This window comes from Trachypithecus francoisi, unplaced genomic scaffold (assembly GCF_009764315.1).
Source record: "Trachypithecus francoisi isolate TF-2019V2 unplaced genomic scaffold, Tfra_2.0 Lachesis_group8, whole genome shotgun sequence".
In the NCBI taxonomy this organism is placed as follows: domain Eukaryota; kingdom Metazoa; phylum Chordata; class Mammalia; order Primates; family Cercopithecidae; genus Trachypithecus; species Trachypithecus francoisi.
In genome coordinates this window covers 62,005,017-62,030,816 of record NW_022681473.1, presented here as the reverse complement: position 1 = coordinate 62,030,816, position 25,800 = coordinate 62,005,017, and the positions used below count along the sequence as shown (strand labels likewise).

General features: G+C 37.8%; 1 protein-coding gene and 1 pseudogene across 1 annotated transcript; one reads left to right on the top strand and one right to left on the bottom strand.

The window, feature by feature from the left end:
• Nucleotides 1-7,453: 7,453 nt before the first annotated feature.
• On the bottom strand, nucleotides 7,454-8,399 carry LOC117081331 (olfactory receptor 52B4-like). The gene is given in 2 exon segments (XM_033207144.1): nucleotides 7,454-7,523; nucleotides 7,525-8,399. Coding segments are annotated over 2 exon segments (945 nt in total).
• A 2,389-nt stretch (nucleotides 8,400-10,788) lies between these two features.
• Nucleotides 10,789-24,436, top strand: LOC117081330 (annotated as a pseudogene).
• The last annotated feature ends 1,364 nt before the right edge of the window (nucleotides 24,437-25,800 follow it).

The window sequence follows — 25,800 nt, the reverse complement described above, 5'->3', positions numbered from 1 at the left end:
TGGAGCCATAGTAGTGGAGCCACCTCACAGTTCCACTCGGGTAATGCCCAAAAGAACTGTAGGACTGGGCTGCTCCCAACACTCCAGACCTGTGGAATCACCAAGGTGCAACTCTAGCTCCAGAGAGCCACAGGCACTGAACTCCAACCTGTGAGAGCCACAGCATGGGCCGCATTCGGCAAAGATATGGAGGTCGGGTCCCCTGAAACCTTGGGACCCAACTACCACCCCAGTGTGTCTGGAAGGCAGGGCATGGAGTCAAAAATTATTCTCAAGCTTAAAGTTTTAATATTATTTACCTTGTCTGGATTTGGGTTTAGTTGGGACCCATTACCCCCCTTTTTTTCTTGACTATTTCTCCCTTTTGGAACGAGTGTCTATTCTATGCTTGTCTCACCATTGTATTTTGGAAACACATAACATATTGGATTTCACAAGCTCACAGCTGGACAGAAATTTGCCTCAGCATAAATAGTATCTTGGGTCTCACTAATATCTGATTTAGATGAGGCTCTAGACCTGAGAATTTTGGATTGGTACTGGAATGAGTTATAACTTTTTGGGGCTATTAAGATGAAATGAATGTATTTTGTGTGTGAGAAGGAAATGAATTTGGTGGGTTAAGGATGGAAAGTTATGGTCTAAATATATTCCCCCAAATTCATACGTTAAAACTCAACCACCAATGTGATAATATTAAGAGGCAAGGCTTTTAGGATGTGATTAAGTCCTGAGGGCAGAGCCTTCCTAAATGGAATTAGTGAGCTTACCAAAGGGCTGGAGGGAACTAGCCTAGGCCCTTTTTGCTCTTCTGTTTCTTTTGTCTTGTGAAGATACAGTGTTCAAGGTGGCATCTTGGAAGAACAGACTAGGCCCTCACCAGATGCCAAACCTGCAAGTACCTTGATTTTGCACTTTCCAGGCTCAAAAACTGTGAGAAATAAGTTTCTATTATTTATAAATTGTCCAGTCTCAGGCATTTTGTTATAGCAGTAGAAATAGTCTAAGAGAGTAACAGTAGAGGCTACTAAACATGTAGTTTATTCCGGATCATCATAAAAACAACAAAGCCTAAACCATCTCAACCTCTGACTAGATTGATCTATTAATACCTATGCTAAAGGCCTAGCAAAAGACAAGATCTTCTTTTTTTCCAGTATCTATCATCTACATTTGACTCTTAACAAAAGTTATGAGAAATACACATACACACACACACACGAAAAAACACATGGTCAAGAGGCAAAATAATAAACTGAAAAAGAGAAATTGAACTGATTCTAGAACCATGAGGTAGAAAATTTAAAATATGATTAAAATTCCAAATACGCCGCATGTTCTCACTCATAAGTGGGCGTTGAACAATGAGAACACATGGACACATGGAGGGGAATATCACACACTGGGGCCTGTTGGGGGTTGGGGATCAAGGGGAGGGAGAGCATTAGGACAAATACCTAATGCATGTGGGGCTTAAAACCTAGGTGATGGGTTGATGGGTGCCGTAAAACACCATGGCACATGTATACCTATGTAACAGACCTACATGTTCTGCATATGTATCACAGAACTTAAAGTAAAAAAAAAAAAATTCCAAATATACTAGAGGAAAAGGTAAAAATATGCATAATTTGATGTGCACTTTCAAGAAAAAGAACAAAACTATAGGAAATAATAAAATGGACATTCTAAAAATAAGAAACTATATAACAGAAAGGAAAAAAGCTTTTGATGCGCTAATAAGTATACCTGACACAGCCAATAAAGGATCAATGAACCTGAGGATGGGTCAATAGAAATTACTCAAACTAAAACGCAAAGAGAATAAAAATAATGCAAAAGAAGACCTACGAAAACCAAACCAAACCAACCAAAAATTAATAAACAAATAAAAAACCACTCTAGAACAGAGTGTCCAAAAGTTATGGAAAAATATCAAACAAACAGTCTAACATATGTGCAATTGGAATTCCAGAAGAGGGGGCAGGGAGAGAGAGAGAAACTGGAAGAAATATTTGAAGCACACCCATGCATTTGAGTATAACTTTGGATCAGTCACTGACTGATCAATGTTATGCAGACACAAGGGTAACTCCTAGGAATCTAGGCTTGCAAATTAAAATGATATTAATAGAAACAGAAAAGACACCTTAGCATTGCACACCAGAGAGAATACAGACTGCAGATTTAGTCAAGCCAAGTTACTAAGCAAACAAATAAGCAAATTAAAAAAAATGCAACCTTCTTGGAAAGAAATAATAATAGCTGCTAAAATACATAATCTAAAATGCCAGTTTAAAAAAAAAAGTTATGAAACATACAAAAAAACCAAGAAAGTGTGACCTGGATATAAGAAAAATGCAATCAATAGAAACTGTCTCTGAGTGGGTCTGGATGTTATACATAGCTGTAATACAATATTTTAGTTATACAAGATGAATAAGTTCTGGAGAGCTAATACATAACAATGTGGGTACAGTTAACAAAACTTTATTGTATACTTCAAATTTTCTTAAAAGGTAGATATCTTAAAAAATTGATGAATTATAATACATATTTATGAATATGTACATATTTATGAGGTACAGTATGATGTTTTGATATATGTTCAAACTGTAATATCAAATCATGGTATTTAGTACATCCCTCACTTCTTTGAAGTGAGAATATTCAGAATACCCTCTTCTAGTTATGTTGATATATACACTATAACATCGTTTACTATAGTCACTCTACTGTTGCTATAGAGCACCAGAACTTATTCTACCTATGTAACTATAATTTTGTACCTGTTGACCAATCTCTCCCCCATTATCCCCTCCCACTTTTCCCCCTCAGCATCTGTTAACCATTATTATACTCTTTACTTCTGTGAGATCAGCTTTAGATTCTACAAATGAGTGAGATCATGTGGTATTTGTCTTTCTATGCCTGGCTTATTTTAGTCAACATGTTGTCCTCCAGGTTCATCCATGTTACCACAAATGACAGAATTTCTGAAAAGCAAGAAGTTAATATCAATAATATAAAAGAAACTCTAATAGCTTGGTAGCAAAAAAGCAAAGAACCAGATTTTAAAATGGGCAAAGGACTGAAATAGACATTTCTTAAAAGAAATACAAATGGCCAGCAGGTATATGAAAAAATGCTCAATATCACTAATTGTCAGGGAAATGCAAATCAAACCCACAATGAGATATAACACAACAGACCAAAACCTCCGGGATACAGAATAAGCAGTGTTAAGAAGGAAGTTTAGAACATTAAATGCCTACATCAAAAAAGAAAGATTACAAATTAATAACCTAGTGTTTTACCTCAAGGAACTACAAAAACAAGAACAAACCAAACCCAAAGGTAGCAGAAGATAGGAAATAACAAAAATCAAAGCAAAACTAAATGAAACAGAGACAAAAAAACAGAGACAAAAAAAAATTTACAAAGCTTTGCTTCTGAAAATGAAAACTTGTTCTTTGAAAAGATAAACAAAACTGATATATGGCTAGCTAGACTAACCAAGAAAAGAAAAGATCCAAATAAAAAAAAAATGAGGAAAGCAAAGGAAACATCAAAACTGATACCACAGAAATGTAAAAGATCATCAGAGACTATCATGAACAGCTATTCACTCACAAACTAGAAAGCTTAGAAGAAATGGATAAATGCCTGGAAACCTACAACCTCCCAAGACTGAACAAGGAAAAGATAGAAATCCTGAACAGATCAATAGTGGGTAGTGAGATTGAATCAGTAATTTAAAAATTCCCAATCATAAAAGCCCTAGACCAGATGAATTCGTAGCTGAATTCTACCAAATGTACAATGAAGAACTGGTACCCATCTCCCTGAAAGTGTTCCAAAAAAATCAAGGAGGAGGAAATTCTCCCTAACTTATTCTATGGAGCCCGTATCACCCTGATATGAACATTAGACAAGGACTAATGAAAGAAAACTATAGACTAATATCCTTGATGAATGTAGACATAAAAATCCTCAAGAAAATACTAGAAAACAAATTTCAACCGCACATCAAAAGATAATACACCATGATCAAATGGGTTTTATTCCGGGTAAGTAAGGATGGCTTAACATATGCAAATTAATAAATGTGATTCATCCCATAAATAAAATTAAGGACAAAAACCATATGACATTCTCAATAGATGCAGAAAAAAGCATTTGATAAAATCTAGTATCTGTTCATAATAAAAACCCTCAACAATCTACTTGTTGAAGGAACATACCTCAAAATAATAAAGGCTATATATGACAAATATACAGACTCTGTTACACTAAGTGGGGAAAGTTGAAAGCATTCACTGTAAGAACTGGAGTAACACAAGAATGCCTACTTTTACCACTCTTTTTTTTTTTTTTTTATTATACTTTAAGTTCTAGGGTACATGTGCATAACGTTTATATCATGTATAACTCCCCAATGCAATCCCTCCCCCCCCCCCCCCGATAGGCCCCAGTGTGTGATGTTCCCCTTCCCGAGTCCAAGTGATCTCATTGTTCAGTTCCCACCTATGAGTGAGAACATGCGGTGTTTGGTTTTCTCTTCTTGTGATAGTTTGCTAAGAATGATGGTTTCCAGCTGCATCCATGTCCCTACAAAGGACGCAAACTCATCCTTTTTGATGGCTGCATAGTATTCCATGGTGTATATGTGCCACATTTTCTTAATCCAGTCTGTCACTGATGGACATTTGGGTTGATTCCAAGTCTTTGCTATTGTGAATAGTGCCGCAATAAACATACGTGTGCATGTGTCTTTGTAGTAGAGTAATTTATAATCCTTTGGGTATATACCCAGTAGTGGGATGGCTGGGTCATATGGTACATCTAGTTCTAGATCCTTGAGGAATTGCCATACTGTTTTCCATAATGGTTGAACTAGTTTACAATCCCACCAACAGTTCAATATAGTACCAGAAGTCCTAGCCAGAGCGATTTGGCAAGAGAAAGAATTAAAAGGCATCCAAACTGGAAAATAAGTCATATTATTCCTGTTTACAGATCATATGATCTTATACCTAGAAAACACTACAGACTCCACCAAAAAACTCTTAGATTTGATAACTGAATTCAGTAAAGTTTCGGGACACAAAATCAACATACAAAAAAAATCAGTGGCATTTCTATACACTAATAACAATCAAGCTGAGAACCAAATCAAGAAGGCAATCCCATTTACAATAACTACAAAAAAATTACCTAGGAATATATTTAACCAAGGAGGTGAAAGACCTTTACAAGAAAAACTACAAGGCACTGATGAAAGAATTTGTAGGTAACACAAACAAATGGAAAAACATCCTATGCTTATGGGGACTGTAATTAATAACAATGTATTGTGTTCTTAAAAATTGCTAAGAGAGTAGATTTAACTATTCTCACCATAAATGATGTTAAGTTTGTGAGGTGATGCATAGGTTAATCAGTTTGATTTAGTCATTCCATAATATATAAATGTTTTAAAATATTGTGTACATAATTAGTAAATATAACTTTTTTGTCAGTTATATAAATAAATATAAATAAAACAAACAAATCATAAAACACATATTCAACCTAGTCACAACTTAGTTACAAATATTCATATTACAGTTTTTCAAGACTCTTATTATAGTGTACCACAAGTACACAAAGTACAGCAAATGTTTATTACTGCTTATGTTCATGACAATTTTATTTATACTGTCAATTACTTAGCAGTAAATATTAAACAATAATCTACTAGCCACCACGCTTGGCCAAGAAATGTTTTTTCAAAAGAGTATACTTGGCTAAATTATACATGGCACATCCTTGTACTGAATACAATAGAGAGGCATTAAAAATGCCTGCAAATGTCTGTATTTTTGGTATAAGTCCAACATTAATTTGCTAAATGAAAAAGGTACATTTTGGAAGAGTAAGGTAATCCAACTATAAAAATATGTTACCTGCACACACATATACAGTATGCAATTGTGTTAGTCAAGGTTCTCCAGAGAAACAGAATAGGACATATGTATATATGAAGGGGAGCTATTAGGGAGAATTGACTCACACAATCACAAGGTGAAGCCCCATGATAGGCTGTCTGCAAACAGGAAGAAGGAAGCCAGTGGTGGCTCAGTCCAAGTCCAAAAGCCTCAGAAGCAGGGCGCCAACAGTGCAGCCTTTAGTCTATGGCAAAGGCCCGAGAGTCCCTGGCAAACCACTTGTGTAAGTCCAGGAGTCCAAGAGCCGAAGAACCTGGAGTCTGATGTCCAAGGGAAGGAGGAACAGAGAGAAGATCCAGCGTGGGAGAAAGATGAAAGCCAGAAGACTCAGCAAGCCAGCTTATCCCAACTTCTTCCACCTGCTTTGTTCTAGCTGTGCTGATAGCCGATTGGATGGTGCCAATCCACATTGAGAGTGGGTATTCCTCTCCCAATCCACTGACTCAAATGTCCTCTGGCAACACCCTCACAAACACACCCAGAAACAATACTTACCAGCTATCTAGGTGATCCTTCAGTCCAATCAAGTTGACACCTAGTATTAACCATCACAATATATAGCAATCTATAAAATGATATTAGTGAATATCTCGATGGAAAAAGGGGGTGATTTTTATACAGATTTTATTTCTATGATATTATCTAAGATGGGATAGTTGAGGAATTTCAAGAATAGAGAGAATGTTGACTGTGTCAGACGCTGCTGATGTGTCATATAAGATGTAGACTGATTATTGGCCATTGAATTATCAGTGTGGAGATCCCTGTGACCTGCAATGTCAACAGCATAGGAACAAAGTCTGACTGGAGTGAGATCAAGAAAAACAGGGAGAAAGACATTGAATCCTGAATGTATATACAACTCTTTGAAACTGTCGCTGTCATGAAGAGAAAGAGAGAGAGAGAGAGAGAGAGAGAGAGAGAGAGAGAGAATGAGAGAATGAGAACGAATTATGGGGGAATGTGAGCGCTAGAAGTTCCCTCCCTCCCTCCCTCCCTTCCTTTTGCAGGAATAACAAAATGTATGCAGATAGAAATGAACCTGTGAAGAATAAAAATTTGTGACATAGAGCAATGACTAAGAAGAATGGAAGCTAGCTCACTACATCAAGGTGTGAAGCCAACCAGGAAAAAATACTCCAGCCGTTATCCGTAGTATGTCCCTTTCCAAATGCGTATCTACGGCTGTAGACTAGTAGTGAATTATAAAGGTGAACTGGTTTATTCCTTAGACTCTGAATGAGAAAATACACCGAGACACAAAGAAATCGATCCCTTATTATGGATCAGAGACCTTGAAATCCATAAGCCAAAATTTCCCCAGTGGATTTGTTCCTGAAACATGGACTCATTGAGATATTTATCTAGTCTCAGCTGTCTCTTACCTAGTAGGGCTGCTAAAGTTCACCTCATGTATGGCTAGAAATGTTCAGAAAACAATAGTTTGGTTTTTATTCCTAAAGTCATTTCACTTTTGGAAATAAGACATGAGTTACCTGGTCCCAGATATGTTTGGTGTTGATTCCATAAATGGGGACTCAGCATGGGAGGAACCAGGATGCAGATATTAGCCAGCAGGACATGGATATGGGGTGAGATGTGGCGTCCAAACCGCTGAGTGAGGACTGAGAAGATCCCAGGTCCATAAAACAGGATGATGACACAGACGTGGGAGCCGCAAGTATTGAGAGCCTTGTGGCGAGCATCTTGGGATGGAATGTGGAAGACAGCGTGGAGAATAAGCGTATATGAAATAAAAATTAGCATAACATCTAAAATCACTGTTGACATTAAGACAAAAAGCCCATACCAGATATTTATTCGAATGTCATCACAGGAAAATTTGGCCAAGACAATGTGTTCACAACTGCTGTGTGGAAGCATGTTACTTCTGCAATAAGTCAGTCTTTTCAGAAGAAATATTATGGGGAATATTGTACCATAACTTCTCAGTAAGATAGTCACTCCAATTTTTCCAACAGAGGAGTTTGTAAGAATTGCGGTGTACCTCAGTGGGTAGCATATGGCAATGTAGCGGTCAAAGGCCATCACCAGCAAGATCCCTGATTCAGAGATGAAGGTGGAATGGATAAAGAAGAGCTGAGTGATGTAACGATCCAAGGAGATGTCCCCAGCACAGAACCAGAAGATGGACAAAGCCTGTGGTACTGTGCACGTGGAGAGGACAAGGTCTGCTCCGGCCAGCATGCAGAGGAGGAGATACATGAGTTCATGGAGGCTGCGCTTTATGAGGATAATGAAGATGAGCAGGCTGTTCCCAAGAAGGGCGGTGACACAGGAAAGGAAGAAGGGGATGGAAATCCACATGTGCTGGTCCTCTAGGCCGGGGATGCCCAGCAAGCGGAAGACTGTGTGGCTAACACCAGTGTGATTTAATATGTGCACCATACCTGAAGCAGATAACCTGGGACCTCACTTCTTGTTTATAGGAAGGGTTGAAATTTCGTATCGTACTCAAAGATTTTTTTTTGATGTCACCACAGGCTTATGACATCAGCCTGATTCTTTTCAATAGTTAGTGTCCTGGGAACTATATAGGATGAAAAGGTAAATAACATATCATGTGTTTCTTCAATAAGGTAACAACTTATAGCCAAGATCGACGTTTACACTGTAAAGTAAAATAATATGCTAAGTGAACATAGGAGTAGCACAAAAAACTGCTATGGGAACACAAATGGAGATAGCAATTTGGTCTATTTGGCTGTAGGATGTCATTGAGTGGAGGTGAAGTAGATGGGGAATCAGGTGTGGGGTAAAGTCATTTGGGAGTTTAAGGAAAGACTGTTGTCATACAAATATCTAATGTATCTAAACCAGTTTGTAGTTCTATGTAGTTGTGTGATCACTTATACTATGCAATGGTAGGAAGATAAAAACAAAAGTACATTGGCTCTGATTATAAATTGAGGAGCTTTGGTGCTGTCTCAAGAGGAAATGGTCAGCCACCATGCACCATGTGCTGATCATTTTTCTTTTTTTTGAGACAGTGTCTCCTTCTGTTTCCCAAGCTATGCAGTGGCATGATCATAGCTCATTGCAGGCTCCAACTCCTGGGCTCGAGTGATTTTTCCACCTCAGTCTCCTGAGTAGCTGGGGCTACTGCCATGAGCCACCATGCCCAGCTACTTCTTTTAATTATTTTTTTTAAGATATAGGGTCTTTCCATATTGCCCAGGTTTTGAATTCCTGGCCTCAAACGATCCTTCCATCTCATCCTCCCAAAGCACTGTGATTACAGGCATGAGCCACTGCACCCAGTACCACCATGGGCTTTTAAATGGAAGAACCTTAGGTGTATTTATCTAGAAGTGGTTGGAGAAAGGATTAGAAGGGAGAAGTAATCTAAAAGTAGAGTGTTTTCTGTAATAGAAGAAAATAATGTATTGATATAAAATTTTTACAGTGAAATAGGATGAATAAAATAACTAGAGATTACCTATTTTATGTCAGGTACCAATTTTAAAACATTATTTATGGTACCTCATTTATTACTTGTAACAACCCAGGGAAGTAGATTTTATCATCTCCAAATTTTCAGAGAGCCACTTAACTTGGCATAGCTAGTGAGGAATAGAGCTTGGATTTGAAGTTGGAATTGTAGAATGCATCATTTTCTGATCTGTGAAATGGGGCAAGAGGCAAGCGACCATAATGAATTGAGGAAAACTGACAAGGCCTGCTGATTGGGGGTAAGAGGTAGTGGGGGAGAGCCCCTGAGCAGGCTGCCAGGCCCTCTATGTAAACAAAATGCCATAAGGGTTTGAAATTGTTTATAATTGAAATTTCAACAGTTGTTGATATTTTGATACCTTTGATATGTGTCTTTAGTCACCAGTAGTGAAAGCCTTCTGGTGAAGCCATAAAAAATAGTGCACCCAGGAAAGCTGAAGGCTGAAAAATTGAGAAAAGACCCTTCTTTCCAAAGTACTGCAAAACAAGAGGGGCTCAGGTGCTGACAAAGAGGGGCAAGTGGACCCGTCCCAAATAACCCATGGAGAAAAATAAGTCAAGCTAACTCAGAATGAAATAACCTAGAATAACCCAGGTGGTTAAGTAGCCAGAAGGCTCATTAAACCCATGGAGATGCAACTAACACTATATATGAAAGAAATGCTTTTTCACTCTCAAGGCGAAACTCTAGGTTAGTGGTTTTCAGAGGGTGGTGATTTTGTTCCCCAAAGGATATTTATCAATGCCTGGAAACATTTTGGTTCTTATAATTGGGGAGTGATTGCTACCGGCATTTAATGGGTAGAGGCCAGGGATGCTGCTAAACAGTACAGCTCCCACAATCAAGGATCATCAGGCCCCAAATGTCTATCGTGCCACGGTTGAGAAATTTTGCTTCCATACCCTCTTGGGCTTGGTGTTAAGCTCAACATTCCATTTCCCATTCTTAGGAGATGAACTTGGTATAGAACTCAGGTAATGAGAAATTTAGAGTTAATGAGAAGTTCAGGGGTCCAAGAGATGAAGCAGCGCAGATAAACATCTACTAGCTGACGTTTATTCAGTCAGCGCCTAACTCAGGACCTGGTGTATGGCAGGTAAGCATAATCATTAATTCCTTCCCTGACAGGTTCATTTCTGTTTTTTTTTTCTCAACTTCTGTTTTTGAAGTAGGAAATGCATCCACCTCTATCTGTCCCTCTGAGTAATGGCTGAAACTGTCTTGACAATAAAATCACACGGCAGGAGAGCCAGGAGAGGGTTGTGCTGGGACATAGGTTTTTGAATGGGGACCAGTTGCTCAAAAGTGTGGATAAATCCTGCTATGGACATCAGCTCCCACAAGGTCAGCCTACGGCCACACAAACACTGTGAGACTAGATGCTCCTCTGAGGAAAGCTATCGTTCTGGAGGAGGTGAAAGAAATTAGATAGGTACGAAAATGACAGAGGGGGCTAGAGGTCAACTAGACATACCACATCCCTGAAAATAAATGCAGGAAAAGGAGATGCAGATAAAGAAAACATAATTTTTAAGTAAATCAAAAGAGCTGGAAGAGGACTAGCTCCCAGATGTTGATGGATGATGAGTGCTTTATGGATAACAAAGAGGAATTTTCTTTTGGGCAGCAGATAGGAGAAGCCAGGGAGCTCATAGTTTGGGGACTGCTTTATGGGAGAAACAGAAGTCCTAATGTTTTCAGACACCTACCTTAGGCCCCATAACCCTCTTGTCTGGTTGGGATAGTCTCTATTTCCATTCTCTCCTACCCAAAATTTCACCCCCCATCAATGAATAACTTACCTGGTTTAAATGCAGTTTTCATAGCCTAGAAAAAAATGTGTCAAAGAGGACTCTGAGCATTGGAGGGAGCAGAGATTTTTATGCGTTTGCCTGGAGACCCCAGGGGAAGAAAACACTCCAGAGAACTCAGATTTAGAGCTGTATTTTCAACAACACCCCCTGTATTGCATACACGAGTTGAATGATTCTAGTTCTCCCAGCCCACCTACACTGCCTGCTCCACAACTACATCCTTGGATTAGATGTGCACATGTATTATCTGCAATAAATAAAATGTTATTGTTACTTCATCAAATATTAGTTTCCATTTTAATGATAATTAGTAAATATTAATCCTGTTTGAAATCAGCACAAATAAAACGTGTTCAATGTACAGGTTATTTTTAAACCACTTATTCGCACAAGGCTTGCTTTGTAATTTAGACAAATTTAAAATGAAAATTGTATTATATTTGTCATATCATTTTATATTCTGGAAACTGAAATAATGAATTTTGGTGGCTAATGTCAGAAAATTTTAATGTCTTGAATGAACTTGCATAAGTCAGGTTATGAAGGAGAAATAATATCCACATTCCTCTTCTTTGGCTATTAGCAAATGTACAATGCTGATATCAGCAAATGTTAATGCTGTTATCACATTTCCCAATATATTTTTCTGGTAACACATATCTAAACTTTAAAATATTCTCTGTGTTTTGTCTTTATTAAATTAGCCCAAGTAAGTGATATGTATTACATGCATTTGTAAAGAAGAAATAGCTTTGTGTGTGTATGTGTGTATGATGAATTCATAGATTTTTATTTAAAATAGTGGGTTGAGCTTACCCAGAAAGACTTCATCCCTACCTTACTTATAGACATTCTTGATAAAATATTATTTTTCATTAAATGTTTATTTTGAGAATATTAAAACAGAAAAGCTACAAATTATTACCATGAATTTCAGTAAAACTTTGGTGTTGATTCAGTCACATTTGGCCACATTCTCTTCCTGTTATTATTCAAATTTTTTTCTGTACCATTTGAGTAAAATATGAAAGATCAGGGGCCCTATTTTTTTAACTTTTAAAAAAATTTTCTTAGGCCTACAGATGGAGAGCCTTTATTTTTAAATGCTTAGCATATAACTTCTAAGAACAAGGACAATCTTTTACATATAGCGGTGCAATTATCAAATTCAGGGTATTTAGTATTGATACAATCTATAATTCAATGTGCAGTACATATTCAAAATTCTCTGATTGTCCCTATATCCTTTTTCATAGCACCTATTTTCTTTTTTCAGTTCAGGACCACATATTGTAAGTTGCCATATATTACTCTCTTTTAATCTGAAACAGTTTTCAATCTTTACTATCTTTCATGATAATGGTGCTTTTAAAGAAGAACATAGGTCCATGCTTTGTATAATGGTTCTCAATTTGGATGTATTACTGATTGTAAGATTCCGGTTATACATTTTTGGCCAGAGGGACTACATAAGTGATAGTGTCTTTTGTATCATATCAGGAGGTATCTGATAACAGTTCTTGTACCATTACTGATGATGTAATCATTGATCAATTAATTACAGCAAGTTCACCAGATTTCTCTGCTGTAAATATATGTCCCCCACCCTTGTCATCAGTGACATAATCTAGGGGGAGTTACTTTGTAGAATGTACGGTTCCCCAACAAACCTTCATCTAGAGGTTTTACCATTCATTGATTCTTGCATGAATCAAATTTATTTTGATGGTTGCAGAGTAGTAGTTCTCTAACTTAGTCTTTCCCATTACATTTATTAGTTGGCATTCTACTGTAATTGAGAGGCTTCCTGTTTCCTTTTTGTTTGTTTAGTATTAGCAAGGAATCATGGATTCTTTCCTAATTCAGTAATTTATGTAATCTAGTGTTTTCATTATTTACATTGATAGTCAAACTCTTCCAGGTTTGACTAGGAAAAGCCATATCAAACTAGCTCTTTTTTATTTTTTATTTATTTATTTTTTATTATACTTTAAGTTCTAGGGTACATGTGCACAACGTGCAGGTTTGTTACATATGTATACCTGTGCCATGTTGGTGTGCTGCACCCGTTAACTCATTATTTACATTAGATACTTCTCCAAATGCTATCCCTCCCTCATCCCCCCACCCAATGACAGGCCTCAGTGTGTGATGTTCCCCACCCTGTGTCCAAGTGTTCTCATTGTTCAATTCCCACCTATGAGTGAGAACATGTGGAAAACTTGCTCTTTTAACTTTTGCCATCTTCCTATTATTTTGGGCACTTCCTTCCATGCTAGCACAAGACATTCCAAAATCGTCTCACAATTTCAGCCTCAGCCTTTGAATAAATTGTCTCCAAGATTCCCTTGTGGTCAATAGCATTTAGAAAACAAGTTTGAGTAGTAGGTGTTCTCATTGTCTTTTCTTTTTCTTTCTTTTCTTTTTTTAAAGATCTATTTATTATTATTTTTTGAGACAGAGTCTCACTCTGTCACCCAGGCTGGAGTGCAGTGGTACAATCTCAACTCACTGCAACCTCCGCCTCCCAAGTTCAAGCGATTTCCCTGCCTCAGCCTCCCGAGTAGCTGGGATTACAGGTGAGCACCACCATGGCTGGCTAATTTTTGTGTTTTTACTAGAGATGGGGTTTTGCCATGTTGGCCAGGCTGGTCTTTGTTGCAGGAAGTTGGGGACCCCAAACAGAGGGACTGGCTGAAGCCATGGTAGAAGAACATAAATTATAAAGATTTCATGAACATTTATTAGTTCCCTAAATTAATACTTTTATAATTTCTTATGACTGTCTCTACTGCAATCTCTGAACATAAATTGTGAAGATTTCATGGACACTTATCACTTCCCCAATCAATACCCTTGTGATTTCCTATGCCTGTCTTTACTTTAATCTCTTAATCTCATCATCTTCATAAGCTGAGGAGGATGTATATCACCTCAGGACCCTGTGATGATTGCATTAACTGCACAAATTGTTTGTAGAGCATGTGTGGTTGAACAATATGAAATCTGGGCATCTTGAAAAAAGAACAGGATAACAGGAATGCTCACGGAACAAGAGAGATAACCTTAAACTCTGATTGCCGGTGAGCCAGGCGGAACAGAGCCATATCTCTCTTCTTTCAAAAGCAAATAGGAGAACTATCGCTTAATTCTTTTTCTCAGTAAGGAATATCCCTGAGAAAGAGAAAGGCCCCTGAGGGTAGGCCTCTGAAATGGCCCCTCTGGGGGCCACTGTCTTTTATTGTTGAAGGCGAAGGGATGAAATAAGCCCTGGTCTCCTGTAGCACTCCCAGGCTTATTAGGATGAGGAAATTCCCACCTAAAAAATTTTGGTCAGATAGGTTGTTCTCAAACCCTGTCTCCTGATAAGATGTTATCAATGACAATGCATGCGGAAACTTCATTAGCAATTTTAATTTTGCCCTGTCCTGTGGTCCTGTGATCTCGCCCTGCCTCCATTTGTTTTGTGATATTTTATTACCTTGTGAAGCATGTGATCTCTGTGACCCACACCCTATTTGTGCACTCCCTCCCCTTTTGAAAATCGCTAATAAAAATTTACTGGTTTTATGGCTCAGGGAACATCACGGAACCTGCCAACATGTGATGTCTGCCCCAGACACCCAGCTTTAAAATTTCTCTCTTTTGTACTCTTTCCCTTTATATCTCAGACCAGCTGACACTTAGGGAAATAGAAAAGAACCCACATTGAATATTGGGAGTGGGGTTTCCCCCGATAAGTCTTGAACTCCTGACCTTGAGGTCCTTGGCCTCCCAAAGTGCTAGGATTACAGGTATGAGCCACTGTGCCTGGCTAAACTTTTATTTTAGGTTCAGTGGTACATATGCAGGTGTGTTATATAGGGTAAATTGTGTGATGCAGGAGTGTAGTGCACAGATTATTTTGTCACCTAGGTAATAATCATAGTACCTGATAGGTAGTTTCTCACTCTCCTTCCATCCTTCACTTTCAAGAAGGCCCTGACGTCTGTTGTTCCCTTCTTTGTGTCCATAAATACTCAATATATAGCTCCCACTTATAAGTGAGAACATGCAGCATTTGGTTTTCTGTTCCTGTGTTAGTTCACTTAGGATAATGGCTTCCAGCTCCATCCATATTGTTGGAAAGGACATCTTGTTCTTTCTTATGACTGTGTAATATTCTATGGTATATATATACCACATTTCCTTTATCCAATGTATTATTGGCAGGCATTTAGTTTGATTCCATGTCTTTGCTATGTGAATAGTGCTGCAATGAACACATGTGTCTTTGTGATAGAATGATTTATATTCCTTTGGGTATGTACCTAATAATAAGATTGCTGGATCAAATGGTAATTCTGTTTTAGGTTCTTTGAGAAATCGCCGAGCTGTTTTCTACAATGACTGAACTAATTTACATTCCCACCAGCAGTGTATAAGTGTTCCCTTTTCACTGAAACCTTGCCAGCAACCATTATTTTTTGACTTTTTAATAATAGTCATTCTGATTGGTGTAAGATGGTATCTCTTTGTGGTTTTGATTTGCATTTCTCTAATGACTGGTGATGTTCAGTGTTTTTCATATGCTTCTTGGCCACGTATATGTCCTCTTTCAAAAAGCATCCTTGTCCTTTACTCACTTTTTAATGGGGCTGTTTGATTTTTGCTTGTTATTTAAGTTCCCTTATTTGTTCTAGATATTAGACCTTTGTCAGATGCATAGCTGCAAAACTTTTCTCCCATTCTGTAGGTTGTCTTGTTACTCGATTGGTAGTTTCTTTCACTGTGCAGAAGCTCTTTAGTTTAAATAGGTCCCATTTATCAATTTTTGTTTTTGTTGCAATTCCTTTGGTGTCTTCATCATGAAATCTTTTCCAGGTCCTATGTCCAGAATGGTATTTCTTAGGTTATCATCCAGGACTTTTATAGCTTTTGGTTTTACATTTAAGTCTTTAATCCACCTTGAGTTGATTTTTGTATGTGGTATAAGGAAAGGGCCCAGTTTCAAAATTCTGCATATGGTTAGCCAGCATCATTTATTGAATTGGAAATCCTTTCCCCATTATTTGTTTTTGTCAACATTATCAAAGATTAGATGGTTGTAGCTGTATGGCATTATTTCTGGGTTCTCTGTTCTGTTTCATTGGTCTTTGTGTCTGTTTTTGTACCAGTATCACGCTACTTTGGTTACTATAGCCTTGTAGTATAGTTTGAAGTTGGGTAATGTGATGCCTCCAGTTCTGTTGTTTTTGCTTAGGATTGCCTACAAAGAGGAAATTACCATTGACCCCACAGATATAGAAACAACTATCTATGTACACAAGTTAGAAAACCTAAAGGAAATGAATAAATTTCTAGACACTTACAACATTAGCATTTTTTGTAGTGCTGGTTTGGTAGTGTCAAATTCTCCCATGATTTATTTGTCTGAAAAAGACTTTCTCCTTCATTTATGAAGCTTAGTTTTGCTGGATACAACATTTTTTGCTGACAATTACTTTGTTTAATGAAGCTAAAGATAGGATCCCAATCCCTTCTGGCTTGTAAGTTTCTAACCTCTTATTAGCCAGGTTGTTGCAGACAGTGGTAATAGCTGAGATCATACAGTGACTTTTTCCTTCCTGGGCACAGTATTATTCTACTGAGAGGTGGTGTGATGTCCTGAGCTTTTTGGCCTCCAGCTGGAAGGTAGCACTTGCAAAAAGCACCAGCAGTGGCATTAGTGGTGTGATTTGAGCTTGCCCTAAGTTGCCCAGTGGAAGTATTTTGGTTTCTCAGGGGATGAGTGGAGACGTAAAACTCCCAAAAGTTTATGTCCTTTGTGTTAAGCTACCAGGGTGGGTGGAGAAATATCACCAGGTTGGGGTAGGGTTAGGTGGGTCTGAGCTCAGACACTCCTTGCGTGGGGCAGGTCACAGCCCATGTGAGAGGGGGTGGTTCTCAGGCCAGTGAGGTAACGTTCCAGAGGGGAGTATAACTGCATCTGCTGCACAGAAGAGTTTGCAAAGGGAGTGGGTAGTAGCAAGCAGCAGTAAGCCTCACCCAGCCCCCACAGTGCCACACTAACAGCACTGGGCTTAGATCCAGATAGTCTGCGTGCAGAACTCAGACCTGCCACAGGACATAAGCTTCCTTGCAGAGATAGCAACCATGGCTTTCAGGCCAAGTCCCTCCCTATCTGCCTACAAGGCTGAGTACCCAGCACCTGAGCTGGTGTCTGCAACTCACTTTCTGCTAGCCCTGAGGTTCTGTTCAGGGAAGTTCATCCCTGTAGGGAGACCCCCTGAAACTATTGCTATGGAATAAAAGATGAAATACTCCTGATTATTGTAAATACAAAATTGCATGCAGGATTGTGTAAAGACAATGCCAGGTGGGGCTGCCAGAATGAGCCAACAGCGCATGATGTGCTTCCCCCTGCAAAGAGCCTGTGAATGGACGTGCAGTCAGGGAGGTTTCACATCACCAAGATTCCTATCCCAGAAAAGCAGATGTTCATAGCTCTGGGAATGGAATGTGACCCTTGTGGAGAGCCTATAAACGGACACATGGCGGACGGCTGTCCATATGGATGATAGGGCTATAAACGCCCTCATCTTGCCTGGCTCTTCCAGGCCTCTTTAGGGTTAAGGTAAACTCCCTTCTGAGAATTTCTGGTCTAACTGGTTGTCTAGCTTCACGTCCTGTTTCTACGGATTGTTTGTAACCAGCTTTTGCTGCAACTGTTACTGCTGATTAATATCTTGCTAATCATAGGTTATGGAAAGACTGTGTTTCTGTTTTAATGCTCTGCTAGAAATGACTGATGCACACACTATATTGTAAATTCTTACCTCTGTAAACTATACCTCTGCATAAAGATGTTATGTTAAAGAATAACTTCATCCCCATGTGAACGTCTCACTTCATAACCAAATGACCCTAAATCCCTCACTAACCTACCCCCACCCTCACTAAACTTAATAGTAAATGCTGGTATATCCAGTGCATTGTTGGCACTGCGGGACCAGAAGACGGTGACCCCCTGGACCCAGCTTTCACTATCTTGTGTGTGTCTATTATTTCTCGACCTGCTGATCTGCCTGGGAACAAAGAGAGAGCCCCGTTGCATTGTGGGCTGCTGGCCAGATCCTGTAATACATCCCCACTCAAAATGATATCACAAAATTCAGTTGGAAGTTTCTTTCATCCCGTGACTCCTCCCTGAGTTCACTGGCTAACTTCCCTGAGGGCCACTGTGAGATATAGTTAGGAATTGCTTCCCTAGGCTCATGCTGGAGATGGGGAATGCCTATAAGTCACTTCCCATGGCTGCTTCTACATTTTTATTTCACTCTGCTCCCTAAATTTGTTCCAGCTCTGGGTAGAGGTAAGGCCTTCTCCCATGGTCTGGATTTTTAGATTCCGTGGTGGGGATGTGTGCTCAGAGGTAGGCTTTCTGCTTCTCACACTCTGGAAACTTGTTTTCACCTGTCTCATGGAGTAGGCTGCAGCCTGCCACTTCTTTCAAAGGGTCTGTGGATTCTTTTGGTTTTCCTGGTAAGTTCCTGCGGTGCTTCATGGAAAAACGAATTCCCAGTGTGAATCTCTATCCACTATTCTGTCTTTCCAAGTAGGAGAGGCATGCTCACTCTGCCTCCTATCTGCTATCTTGAGAAAAACAAACAACAAACAAACAAACAACCAACAAATGACTGTCACCACTTTTATCCAACATTATTTTAGAGGTTATAACCACAATTGTGCAAGAAAGACAAATAAAAGATATTCTGGTTGTTATGAATAAATAGAACTGTTTTTATTTGCAGAGGATATTATAATGTATCTAAAAAATCCAAAGGAATGTACATAACAACTACTAGGACTAATGAGTGAATTTGGCAAGGTCATTGGACACTAATTTAAAATATGCAAATAAATTATATTTTTATATGAAGCATCAAGTAACCAGAAAATACAAATAAGCATATTTTATTTACTACAGAATCAATGTTTCCTCAAAATATCTAAGAACAAAGTAATGCAAGGTCCCCAGATGGAAAACTACAAAATATTGCTTTGAAAAATTAAAGCAGACTTAAACAAAAGATGAGAAATATCATGTTCATGTTTTGGAAGATTCAATATTGTTAAGATTCCAATTCTACCCAAATTGTGTATAGATTTTATGCAATCTCAATCATATTCCTTGCAGGATTAAAAAAAAACTTACAAGTTGATTCTAAATTTTGTATGGAAATGCAAAAGACCTTGAATACCTAAAGGAATCTGGAAAAGAAGGACACAGTTGAAGCATATACTCTGTGATAAAGAAATATTTACTGTAAATCTTCAGTAGTGTGGTACTGGCATTAAAAAGAGCCAGATAGACTAATGCAATGGAATAGAAAGCCCAGAAATAAAACTCACAGAAACATTTGATTTTTCAACAAAGTTACCAAAACAGTTCAATGAATAAGGATAGTCAGATTAAAAAAAAGATTCTAGAAAAACTATATATCTAAATGCAAACAATCCCTACTGTTACCTCAATATTCATAAAAATTAATTCAAGAATGATCATAAACCTAAAAGTAAAGCCTTAAACCATGACATGGTTAAAGGGAAACATTGGAGAATATTGCTGTGACATGAAGGTAAGGAAAGGCTTTTTTTTTCCAAACCAGGTCACAAAAACCAATAACCATAAAAAAAAACACATTTGTAAATTAGATCTTATCAAATTTTCAATATCAGATCTTAAGAAGCTTCTCTCATTAAAAGATACCATAAAAAATAAAAAAGGCAAGTGACAGCCCAAGAAAATATATATTCATTGAACATGTACCTGACAAAGAACTGGCATCCAGAATACATAAAATATCCTATATTCAATAATAAAAAAAACAAGGCATGCACTAAAAAATGGGGACCACATTAGAAAAACACCACAAAGAAGACATGCAAGTGGACGTACACATAGAAACATGTGCTCAATATTTTTGATCATTAGAGAAATGCAAACTAAAACATGAGTGAGATACCATTAGACTCCTACCACAATAGTTAAAATCATAAAGACAGATAAATATTGGTGACGATGTGGAACAATTAGAATTCTCATACAATGTTGGTGTCAGTGTAAAATGGTACAGTTACTTTGAAAGGAGTTTTGGCAGTTTCTTGGAAATGAGATGTATACCCTCCACATTAGCAAGCAACTTCAATCTCAGGTATTTTTCTAAAAGTAATTTAAACATATGTCCCAAATAAATACCCTTGACCTCTATATTAAAAGTTAGGATTCTCCAGAGAAGCAGAACCAAGAGAGTGTGCAATATATATACCTATATATGTATATATATTTGTGTGTGTGTAAATTAAGGAATAAAATACATATACATATAAAGTATATATGTCTCCATAAAATATGCATACACATAAATTTTATTACTATAATATAAATATGTATTTATATATAAATATATATGTATTTTAAGGAATTGGCTCACATATGTATGGAGGCTGGAAAGTCCAAAATCTGCAGGATAGGCCTGCAGGCTGGAGACTGAGGAAAGAGTTACGTGGCATCTCCAGTCTGAAGACAGTATGGAGGCAGGATTCCCTCTTCTGTGGGGATCTTGGTCTATTGTGTCTTAAGACCTTTAACTGATTGGATGAGACCTACTCACATTATAGGGTGTAATCTACTTTCAGAGTCTACTGATTTAAATGTTAATCTCATCTGAAAAAATAGCTTCAAAGCAACATCTAGACCAGTGTTTGACCAAATATATGGGTACTATAGCCTAGCCAAATTGGCTTGTTGATAAAATTAATCATTACAGCCTCCATTAGCGAGAATGGATACATTCATGCAATGAAAGACAGCTCATCATCATCAACAACAAAGCATAAACAAGAATTTTTATTGTGCTCCTCTCTCATTCAAGTGGGAGTAGAGTTCTGTATAAGCTCCTTATATTGTTTTGACTGGAATTCTGTGGCTTTACTATCACAACACAGACACAAATAAAATTCTTAAACATGAAGTTGTTTCTCTTTTATAAATATATATGTACAATTTACTTGAACTAACTAAATAAAAATAAAAAGATATAAACATAATATAAAAGGGGATAATTTTATCAGCAAGAGGAGCTTTACTTAATAAAATAACTGAAAGTTAAGTGTAGGTTACTTGGTAGTCAAAAGTATAGAATGTTTTTCATAGTTGACCTTGACTCACATAAGTTGTGCAAATAGATTTTTAAAAAGACATTCAAGTATTCTCATTTAAATATTTCATACATTATTATTACAAATTCCACAGTTTAAATGACTAAAAATATGGTGTATATTTAATTTCGGGTTGTCTAATCTTTTGTAATAATCAGTGTTTTAAAATAATAAATTAATTTCTCATTACTTGTGCTGACTGAGATGAAATTAATACTTGTCAATTCTCATGAAATGGAAATAGGAATATTTGTGCAGTGATGCTAACAGTTTATTAATTGAAAAAAGTACACGTGCCCACCTAATCCTGAGATGGTGTTGTGGAGGACAAGGTGGTATGGGCAGGGTTGGACAGCCATAATGAAGTGACCCAAATGTATAGGTCAGACAGTCAGAGAGAGAGAGAGTTGTTAGAAAGACAGCTCTAAGTCTGTACTCCCTGGGAGAGTGCTAGTTGTTCCCCCACCGAGGCTTCAGGAAAATGCGTAAATATCTCAGTTCCCTGGCCCCCATCACTCCAAGAGTCTTATTATGACTAACACCATTTTGGCCATGAAAACTCCCGCTGAAGCGGAGTGATTTTTTATTGTCATATGATCAAATTTTAGGGAGGGAAGACCTGTTCTCTACTAGATATTATGGGGCCTAAAATAGGTGGTTGAAAATATTAAAACCTTTATTTTTTGGAGTGAAATAAACACAGTCGGAGATAATAGAACTGTTGTGGGTTGAAGCCATTAATACAGGCTCACAAGAGTCCATTTCTTTCAGACCCATATTCAGTGACATCGTGGAGGTAGCTGGAAGTGGGCCATGATGGGAGTACATACATCTTAGAAACTGGAAAACACTAGAAATCAGGCTTTGTTTTATTTTATTTTATATTTTATTTTATTTTATTTACTTGGTGAGCCTATTTATCTGCACACTACTGGACCAGAGTCACAGTTATAAAATGTCCCAGGAGAATGGAAAGGGCTATTGTGCAGGGGAGAGTGGGGGAACTGGGGTTCAGAACACCCTAGCTCTTAGTGCCAACACACCGTGAGTTTTTACAGGTAAGGTTCTATGTTGGCCCCACATTCAAAATTTAGGATCAAACTGAATGTTGAATCCTAAACATTCAAAGTATTTAAAGGGGTTTATTCATGACTTCCTTCCCCTGGTCCTCATCACACCCATCCATCCGTCCTTGGGTTGTTTTGTTAAATATTTTGGAATTTACACTGTGCCTTGGTTTTCACGGTGTTCTAGGTTCTGGCAATTGACACATAAAAAGACAATACTCAGACCACAGAAAGTTTACAATCAATTAGGGGGATAATGAACAGGTAATCAATTATGATGTTATCCATGAGATAGGTACTCTGACATTAGATTCTTTTTTTTTTTTTTTTTCTTTTAGGCGGAGTCTCGCTCTGTCGCCCAGACTGGAGTGCAGTGGCCGGATCTCAGCTCACTGCAAGCTCCGCCTCCCGAGTTTATGCCATTCTCCTGCCTCAGCCTCCGGAGTAGCTGGGACTACAGGCGCCCGCCACCGCGCCCGGCTAGTTTTTTTTGTATTTTTTAGTAGAGATAGGGTTTCACCATGTTAGCCAGGATGGTCTCGATTTCCTGACCTCGTGATCCGCCCGTCTCGGCCTCCCAAAGTGCTGGGATTACAGGCTTGAGCCACCGCGCCCGGCCTGACATTAGATTCTTTACGAAAGCAAGATCAGGGGTAACTTATGGGGACATGTCATGCAGACAGTGAGAAGTGCTCTGAATAGGGGTAATTCTTTCAACAGCACAAAGTAGGAAGATTGATATGAATTTTCTAGCATGCTGAAAGTGTCTAGATCAAGGCTGTGAAAGCCTTCATGAAGGATTTAATAAGTTTCTTAGAGTGATCTTGGTTAGACAATCAACCATTTTAGTACATAGAAGTTCACTTGCGGACCAGACCTTAATCCTTTAGCTCCTTAGCTCTATTCTCTGCCTTCTATTAGAAAAATTTTCTTTGCCACACCTTCCACCTATTGACATATTACACTATCTTCAGGGGTAACTGCAGATATACACTCATTCATAAACACTTCACAAACTCAGAAAGCATTACTCCTTCCCTTGTGTTACTATATAAATAATTGTACAAAAGATATTAACTTAATAATTATATTTTCATTCATTATTTAAATGTTTACCTTGTTTTTGTAATCAAGATCTCATTAAGAGAATTAACCATAACTTATTCATCTTTATATATATAACATAGCTCCTGGCATCCTCTGAATTGAATGGGATCAGGTAGATGCCAAAAGTGCTGGTGATGTCAAAGAAAACATTTGAGTGTAATCTGCATTTTCCATCTCTGTACATTGATGGTGGAGTCATAGGTGGTCTTGCCAGACATAGCTACCTTAAATCATACTGGTGTTAGCTACACAGTCTTCCACTTGCTGGGCATCCCAGGCCTAGAGAATCAGCATGTGTGGATTTCCATCCCCTTCTTTATTTCCTGTGTCATTGCTCTGTTTGGAAACTGCCTGCTCATCTTCATTAGCCTCACAAAACGCAGCCTCCATGAACCCATGTACCTCTTCTGCTTGTTGGCTGGAGCAAACATTGTCCTTTCCACTGCCACAGTACCACAAGTGTTGGCCATCTTCTGGTTCCATGCTGGGGAAATCTCCCTTGATAGTTGCATTGCTCAGGTTTTCTTCCTCTCTTCTACCTTCATCTATGAGTCAGGGAACTTGCTGGTGATGGCATTTGATCGCTATATATTGCCATTTGTTACCCACTGAGATATACCACTATTCTTACACATGCCCTTATTGGGAAAATTGGTGTGATTATATTTCTGAGAAGTTATGGCATAATTTTCCCCATATCTTCTGAAAAGACTGACTTTCTGCAAAAATAACATCCTCCTGAACACTGCCATTCTGCTTTTCTTTTCCGTTTTGTCCTGATTACTGGTCATAGAGATTTTTCTTTTTATGTTTACTAGTTTTTTATTTTATGCTTTATATTATGATAAGAAAACTATAGAGACTACAGATAATGTTATTTTCTTTGGAAATATTTTCCTTGTTTTATGTTATCCAGATAAGGGGAACAACTAATCACTTCTCTCCAGTTAGGACTTGGGCTGAGTCAAGGCCAATTTCAGTTTTAGTCAAATGAGTCTTTGTTTTAGACACTCTTATTCCTGGGAAAAAACCCTTCAGAAATTTTGATTAAGACTCTGAAAAGCCCTTTTCTCTTCCATTTTAAGAATCCCTATGGAAGATTCAATACTTCCTTTCAGAAGTCTTTTAATTTGGTATTTAGACTCTATTTCATGTAGCTTCAACATTTGAAAAATTATGGAAAGGAGAGGATAGAATACAGTTTAGGCATGCCCCCTGACCCAGGTAGGTCTGTCTTTCATAGGAATCACAAGAAATTTCATAATGTATTCCAGAATCTCTTGACTTAGTTCCTCAGCATCTAGTGTGCCCACAGTACTCAGCAAATGTCTCACAGGGAAAAATAGCTCTGCATTTGAGACCTTCATGTTTCAAAATTTTTACTACAGTCCTGTATAGCCACTAAAATCTCTGCTGGTTTTTCTTTCCACTAGTAGAAACTTTCTTCTTGGGCAAAGAGTGATCCTTAGCACGTGTCCAGAATCAGCAAATAGTCCTGGGGGGGAAAAGGGGTTGGCAATTGTCAAGTTGCTTTTGCATAGTTCTCAGCTCTCTGACGGCTTAATATGTAATTAAATATTTGCAATTTATTTGTCTTTTTCTGGTTGTCATAATGGAAACATTATCATGCCATGTCCTATTATGTTATATCCAAAGCAGGGATTTCAAACTGGTTAATGTCTGCCTTGATGATATAAAAATAACAAACGAATAATATTTAGCTTGAAGAGAACAAATGTTTATGCTTTTGGACAAATAAGATATATTATTTCTACTTTCCCATCAAAACACAAAAAATTGTTATAGATTTTTTTCACTTATATTTTGAGATTCACTTAATTCTGGATTTTAAGTATTTCCTAACTTTAGCATTTAGTATTAGAATTTATATTAGCATTTATATAATGGAAAATGAATATGGAAAATGAAATGCTCTCTTTAGTCTTACCTAAATTGAAAATAAACACACAGCAAATGTACCAACTTACACTAGCATTTTAAAAGTAAACATTATGTTTCTGGAGTAAATTTTGACTCATTATACTTCTGGACATAAAATAAAAGATTATCCGCTTGGACATAAATTTTGACTGAACATTTTATTTTTCTCTTGTCGTACATTATTTTTATTATATCGATAAGAC